The following is an 8,176-nucleotide window of genomic DNA, read 5'->3' as shown; positions in this document are numbered from 1 at the left end:
AAACAGGCGACTTTGACGTTTACACATCTAAACTTGACAAAGGTTCTAAAAAGGGACAAAATCGACCCAGTCATACCGAAACGTCTAGATAGAACACGTTATAATCACGTGAAGATCAAACAACACATTACTTTACTTATACATTTAAGTACTCAATATAATTAACTGCATCTGAATATAAGGTTAAGGTTTGATACATGCAATTATGCATAATTTATAGTTATTACAGTAACTACATGTAACAAGGTCACTGTAAAATAAAGTGTTATATTATTAACATTTTAGTAGTTCATTACAAATGATCAAAGATAACGGGATGAACTAAAGTCACAATTTATTTATCACATTTATTTTATGGTTTTAATACAAATTCACCTGGGAAACAGGAAAAATGAACATGTTCATCACGAAACAAATTCAGTTTCATAACTAAATTTAAGGAATTGAGCTGTCACAAATATCTCCCACATCTTTTTCACCCGAAAACTTATTTTTTATAACCCCCACCCCCTGCTCTTCCTGGAGCATGTTTTAGATGTTCAGCCATAGCGCCATCAATTTCCGATTCCGTTGAATTGGGGTTCCACCTCTTCACAGCATCTGAGGGAAGAAAATATGAATGTAAAAAGCGAAAAGTTAAACAAGCACTTATTTTTAAAGTGTTTTTATCTATCAAACTAATTGTACAATGCAGTCGAACAAGACTTTTCCCATCCATTTCATGAACATGAGCTTCTCTGAGATACCAAATGATTGAATGTTTCACCAGGACCACTCCCTCTCCTTAGTCTTCAAAAAGTCTAAAAGTAATGTAGTGACACTCTTATGGAAATAAGATAATTTGTAATTATTTAAATTTGTCTAATTTTTAAACTGTGTGTCATGAATCAACATCTCAGAAAAATGTTATTCATTTCAAAACAAAGTGACGACTTAATTCGTGATGCAGGATGTTGATTTCATACATGTCCACATATGAGAACACCGGGACTAAAACATGTTAATTATGCGTTTGGACATTTCTGATAAAAACAGGTCTTTTAAATAAGACACAAGGAACATACGATGTGTCACAAATTACCTTGTATTATATTATTATAAAGGTGTAGCCTTGAATGCAGCCTTTTCCAGCTGGCCACCACCCTGCATGTTGAATTTTGCCATTAAGGCATTTGACATGATTCTGCGAAATAAACGATTCAGTCATAATATTAAAATGCATTGTAAGATCAGTATTACAAATTAGCAGTACTGTGCAGCTTGCCAATTGCATGCAGTGTTAAAACATACACTTTCACAACCACTCTCTATCATGTAATAAGTGCTCTATCCCTATCCAAAGTTTTTGTGACAAGTAATGACTCATTCATTTCTTACACTAACATTATGTTTTTATATCTTGTTTTAAGTCCTACGAACAACCTGATTTAGCACAGACATTACAACTTCAACACAAAAACAGGCAATTATATAAGTAGATATAGTGTGTGACAGAATTATAGTATTACCAAAGGTTGAGGTTATTATTGTGGATACTGTTACTATTGTCATTTTTTTCTGAAATACGACAGCAAAACACACAAACAATGCTAGGTAAATACATACCTGTTCATACACAGTCTCTGACTGACATTCGGCCAACTCTGGACAGTTGCTGAACCTAAAAGTGACACCACAATCAAAATAATGTAATAATGTTTTGAAAAATCAAGAGCAAGACAGAATTGACAGCAAACAAAAACAATGGTATCGATATTGGCATTAGATTATCGATAAACAACTACTTGTACCTCTAATAAAAGATTTACAAACGGACTGTTTGCAAACTTTGCTTTAATGAATTTCCCATAAATGGCCTGCGTTTCAAACACCATATAATATTCCTTACTTGCTGATGGCATGGGGTAATTATCTGGTTCCACCTATTTGAAATTGTAAAACACCAAGGCAGGCTGCTGTCCTCTTCCGCTAAGGCATCAACTCTTGCCCTTCGACATCTCCAGTTTCTTTGATAGTCAGAGGACATGTTTAGCAAATCTGAAATTACAAAATACTTTTAAAGCACTTATTGAAGTCAGCCATGCTCAAATTAATTTACAGATTTCAGTGAATTGTTCCTGAGCTCCTCCTACAGTTTTAACATATCACAGTCTTTCATTGCATTTATTTTCAGAAATAAACTTTCAGAATGCTACATCTGAGTAGTACTTTTTAATTTAATTTTTAAACATGTTTAATCAACCGATGTGCTCTTATGTGCTGCATGTCATTGATGTCAAAGTACATATATACATTTAACTATTGTTTTTTCCCTTTTATAGCTTGCCTAATAATAAAGAAATATATATATATATATATATATATATATATATGTATATATGCCACAGATGAGTTTCTTTTTAGGGTTAAAAAAGACCATAGCATTAAACATTTGCTGCGTCCCAATTCGCATACTATCCGTCCTAAATAGTATTCGATAATAGAATTAGTATGTCCCAAATCGTAGTATGTTCAAAAAAGTATTCCAAAGATTCCCGGATGGTCTACTACATAACTTCAGAATTCGAAGTGCGGATCAATGCACACTCTAACGGCTAATATTGCCCACAACACATTGCGCGGTGAACGAGGATTCGATTAGAACTACAAACACGCATAAAAAGTGTTAAAAACTACAAACATGGAGGATATGCGCGACCAACGGACAGGTAGAGAAAGGGGTTTGAGTGATAAATAATCAGTGTGCAACCTGATAAAAAATATATTTTTTAAATGTTATCCTCGTTATATTTCATGTGCAGCAACATTATGAACTTTTATAATGATAGGTTTGGTCATTAACGTTTAAATGCATAATTATGCAAACGCAAGCAGAGTTCTCGGCATGAAAGACTCCTGAAAGAACGTGCCTTAAACGAAATGTAGATAATGTTAAGTTAACTGTGATGATTGACAGGGCAGTTTAAACAGTGACAGGATTCAGGTAACTAAGCAACAGAGCGTCCGTTAAAGAAGCAGTTATGACGAAGTAGTATGTCCCAAAGCTTGCCTACTATTTTGCTACATACTCAAAAGTATGTACTTTTTCTTCACAAAAAGAGTACATACTTTTAGGGCGTAGTATAAGTAGGCGAATTGGGACGCAGCAATTACCTTTTAGCATACTAGCTAACTTTAGCCCAAGTTAATTTAACTTGACAGTGTGCTTATACTTGCTTTTGGTTCCTCCGAGTAAAACAAGTAAAAATAAAATACATTAATAAAATACCTCAAAATGTACTTACCCATCGGTGAATTTTTAATGATTTGTAAACTCAAAAAACTCTCTCCTGGTGTACGTTACGGCTCACTCCTCTTCTTCTGGTGTTTTTGGCGATTTTGCCAAACCAGCATAAAAAGATGCATTACCGCCACCTATTGATCTGGAATTTTGAGTATACAAACTGTCATATCTCGAGATAATCTGCTATAGAGATACCATATCGCCAGAATTTGTAACAACATCTTGGCAGCAGTTTTTGCATCCAGCTCAGACTTTAAATTGTGACTTACTTATGTATATAGCCTATATATATTTAATCATTAAAAACGAAATAATTAAATCATATTGTAATGTATGGGAAACTGGTGGAATAATGGGTAAATGCAGTGATTTCACACTTAACTACAAGCAATTTGTGAATAGAATTTGACATAAAACAAGATGTAAAACAAATGGAAGTTTTTTAAATAAAGATTTCCGTGCTGGTTTGCATGGGTCTTACTAAACGTTTAAAGGACGTCAGTGGACGTCTATTAACAACCTCTTATGAAACTACTTTGGGCACTTAAATTAATTACTGTAGTATGCCAATGTGAATGTGAATGTAAGCACAATTGCTTTTGCATATTTCATAAGGATTTTATAGAGGTTGACGATGGACTATAAATGCACGTGTAAAAGACGTCACCTGCTGGACGTCCTTTCACAACCGAATCACAACCGGTATATTTTGAACTACACTCAGCTAAAAGTCAAAGTAAAAACTTTACATGCAACCACATATAATTGTAGACATGTACAAATGCATCTGAATGCATTTTTAAGAAATATTTTGTGTTAAATTTTTTTGCATATTTTGTCGTCCTACCGCGACTATTTTTGGCCAGGGACAGGACGTCGCCGTCGGACCAATGTTTGCTGGGATGAGTCTCTGGTAACTTAAAAATTTGTTTTTAGTTTGTCACTATGTGTAAGTGCTACTACAAATCTAAACATGTTGCATTGAGCTTTTATAGTGAACTTCACTTCATACCATCACCATTGATGGTATATTATCACATTAGGCCACACTTGATAGTTTTTTTATTTTCTGCTGCCACCTGTTGACTATTAGTAACGAGATAAAACAGCCAGTGTGGTTTTTGTTCAGCCGTACAAGAGCTTTGTGTCACTGTGCTTGCTTTGCACAGAAATACATGGCTGAGTCTTCTGCTGTCAGGCCTGATAGTTTCAGATACACCATATTTTTTGAATTATCTCTGGTGATTTCAGTTCGACCTTTGAAGGATTCAGAGTAGGCATTGCCACTATATCCCATCCACACAAGTGGTTTTCCAGTTTGTTGTCTGATCCAGTGCATGCTACAGCAGCTAAAGCTGAACCCGGATCCTCTACAGGACAGAGTCAGAGTTTCTCCAGGCTTTTTCACAACTGTGCCTTCAATGGACTCCATACTTTGACATTTTATACCTAAAAAGAAGATTGAAAAGGCTGATTTTATTTGTAATCTGTTTATCCTAGAACTGATAATAGACATGTAGGAAAACTCACGTTGTAGGATGAATGAGAGCAACAGTAAGCAGAGTGCATTCTTCATCTTGAAAGTGGTGATGTTACGTTTCAGATCCAATCAGCAGCACATAAATACTGAACAGACGTTCATGGTTGTTTTGATTTGCATTGGGAGGGTCACAAGCAGGGGCGCCGCTCGCAATTTTGGGCCCTATGACAAAATATGAGGTTGGGCCCCCCCTACCACACAAAAGCAGACCTCTGGGGACCCCTAAATGGCGTGGGCCCTTAGAATTGTCCTAACTTTTCCCCCCTTAGCGGCACCCCTGGTCACAAGGTGCAATCGTGACTGAAGGGCCAAAACTATTATCAGTGTTGAGTGATGAGAAATACATTTTATTATTAAATTCCGAATATGTATCTTTTCCCTTTTTTGTTATATGTCTAATGTGGACTTCTCAGGAGACTAAACTTTTTCTGCAATTTATTTTTTGTACTTGATCGTACAAGTTGCATCCACATGATGTTGAATAGTTCCGGCAAATCATTCAGCCCTGCTGGGTGTATGTGAGCACATTTTCATTTATTTTAAAACTGATTGAATAAGTAAACTGTTTTCAATCACCTGAAACAATATGAATCAATGAAGTAATCATCCATTTTATTTTAGAAAAACTGTCATCATGTCATATAAACACAAACAAAACTCTTCCCGACAACCCATCAAAATAAAAGTCCAGTTTAACTTGAAGAAATTGTGACAGAAATAAATACTTTAGTACAATAGAATGTATGACTTAATGTAATACTACTAGATCATTCTGTGTCAAATCAAACTAATTTCAAAAACTTCCCCAGCTCAAATTTTTGATTTTGCTAATATTTATTCTGAGGAAAGATAGACATGTATTGTGATGAAAACCAAAATATTAAATGTTATGGATGAATATTTACTGAGTAATCCACTATTTTGTAGAGGGAGGTCAAAATTGCAATTTTCAGAGTCAAAGTTACAGGGGGTAAAAATGACTTCAGAAAGATGGCAGCATCGTCATCTTATTTTTACACAGAGATTGGTAGTTGTATTAGTAAAATATGTTGACTTTAGCAATCTTTAGCATTATGTGCCAATGGTGACCATTCAAAAATGGGGAAACAGCACTTTTCAAGTTTTTCTCTGAAGTTTGCATGCCTGTAACTCAAGAAGTATTAAAGATATTTGAATGCCCTTTTAGACATTGGGTCTTAATAAACTTTGCTTTTGGCATCTTTATTTTTACCCTATGAGATTTGGTTCCAGAGATATTAAAATTTATATGGCTCCAGGAGTAAATCGTTACACATTAAATTGGTACACATACCACAGACCACTGAAAACGTTAAATGTTTGAGGTGCTATCAGTGATTTTGCCAAAGACGCCCTTTAGAAGATACTGCTTGATCTATGACTATGCTTCATATTTTATAACAATAAACAAGTTTAAACGAGTGAACTCTTGGTAGCTTCAGAAGCTGTAAAAATGAACAAAATCTCTTCATCCAAATAAGCCTGAAACTGATTCAAATATAGAATCTTATGGATAGACTACTGAAAGCAAGGTAATGTACCTCAACTTGACCATTTCAGTGCACTTTTAGCACTCAGACAGCTATGTTCTATGCAGTTGTTTTGATAGAGGGAAACAAGATACAATTCTAATCTCAACATTGTTTCTTCTTCAGACATCGTTCTTTAAATAAAATAAGTATCAGCTGTATACAGAGTGACCAACAATTGGATTTTGACCATTGAATATGGGTCACATTCAACAATCTGGACATTGGACATATTAACTACTAGAATCTAAAATCATATTGCAATACTTCTTGAGTTACAGGCACGCAAACTTTGGAAAAATAATATTTCTAGCACTCAGACTGGTATGTTCAATGCAGTGGTGTTGACAGAAAGAAACAAGATACATCTCCAGTTTTGACATTATTTGTTCTTCAGACATTCCTCTTTAAAATAAGAGAAGTATCATATTTCTTTAAACTGACCCACATTTGGTTTCTGACCACTGAAAATGTGTACATTTTAACAGTTTACTTCTGGAGCCATATTGAAGTTCCAATATCTCTGGAATCGAATCTCATAGGGCATTAAAAATAAAGATGCCAAAAGAAAAGTTTGTTAAGACCCAATATGTAAAAGGGCATTAAACTATCTTTAATACGAGTTACAGGCCTGCAAACCTTGCTGTTTTCTGTCTGTGTGGATATTTTTGTGCATGTCTCTTGTTGTTTTGTGTCACTGTGACTCTCGTGCGCAGTAATACACGGCTGTGTCTTCAGTCTGCATGTTCTGGCCTGTTATTGTCACAGTGCTGCTGGATGTGTCTCTGGAGATACTGAACTTGTTCTTTAGTCTTTCACTATAGTATGTGTCTCCACTACAACAAACTCTTCCAATGCATTCCAGTCCTCCAGAAGCTTGTCGTATCCAGTGGGTGCAATAGCTACAGCTAGACAATGAATAGCCTGAGACTTTACAGGAGAGACTCAAAGGTTGGCCAGGTTTTAGTTCTTTAGAGTCTGACTGAGTGAGTTCAATACTGTAGACACCTGGAGAAAGAAGCATATGTGTTTAAAACCATGTTAAATATGAAAATTAATAACAGCATTGTAGTATTTCCTGATAACGTACTTGGTGTTGCAGCAAAGAGCAGCAACAGTATCCACACAGTCATGATGTTTAATTTTCACTCTTAACTGTGCACTGAATATGCAGCAGAATTAGTCTGTGTATGTCCACATCCATAAATAAGGAGGAGTCATGAAAGATTTGCATCATGGAAATCCTATCTCATCACAAGCCAAAGCATACTCTGATTTGATATTTTGCTTCATGCATTTATTGTCATCTTTACAGACAACTGTTACTGTAGCATATTTCATAAACTACACTTTACAAGCAAAGGCTGCATGTTGTTCGAGAGCTAATTTAAGTTCTGTCTACCATTTCCTGCTATTACCACTATAGTATGCTTATCTAGAAACTATACACACTCCACAAATGAGGTTATGTGTGAGGTTTACAAATTTAGCCTTTTTGGTATTTATGTAGGACAAGTATACAAACAAGCACACAATGTTTTACCACATAAGGGCATGAAATACTTTTCCATTATGTTGATTTATTGTCAGTAAAGGTCTAATGAGGGGTTGACAGTGCTATATTTCTGTTTAGTATCATAAATATGATTTATATTCACAGTTTATAAACTCTTGGGCTTTGATAATAAATATAATTAACTTATTGTCAGGTTTGGTAGAATTGGTAGCATTTCTGGAAGAGAAAATTACAGGCATGCAAACTTTGTAGAAAAACTTGAAAGGTGCTATTTTTCCATTTTTGAAAGT

General features: G+C 35.1%; 1 long non-coding RNA gene and 1 gene segment (V, D, J or C); both read right to left on the bottom strand.

The window, feature by feature from the left end:
* Positions 1–1,095: 1,095 nt before the first annotated feature.
* LOC141326001 (uncharacterized) lies at positions 1,096–1,949 on the bottom strand. Its single transcript, XR_012353850.1, has 3 exons — positions 1,889–1,949; positions 1,606–1,660; positions 1,096–1,183 (listed from the first exon to the last, which is right to left on the bottom strand). It is a non-coding gene; the product is annotated as an uncharacterized lncRNA (long non-coding RNA).
* A 5,115-nt stretch (positions 1,950–7,064) lies between these two features.
* LOC141305362 (Ig heavy chain V region 1B43-like) lies at positions 7,065–7,503 on the bottom strand. The segment is given in 2 exon segments: positions 7,065–7,378; positions 7,461–7,503. Coding segments are annotated over 2 exon segments (357 nt in total).
* Between the last annotated feature and the right edge of the window lie 673 nt (positions 7,504–8,176).

The sequence above is a fragment of the Garra rufa genome, chromosome 1 (genome assembly GCF_049309525.1).
Source record: "Garra rufa chromosome 1, GarRuf1.0, whole genome shotgun sequence".
Classification (NCBI taxonomy): domain Eukaryota; kingdom Metazoa; phylum Chordata; class Actinopteri; order Cypriniformes; family Cyprinidae; genus Garra; species Garra rufa.
This window is presented reverse-complemented; position numbering and strand designations above follow the sequence as displayed.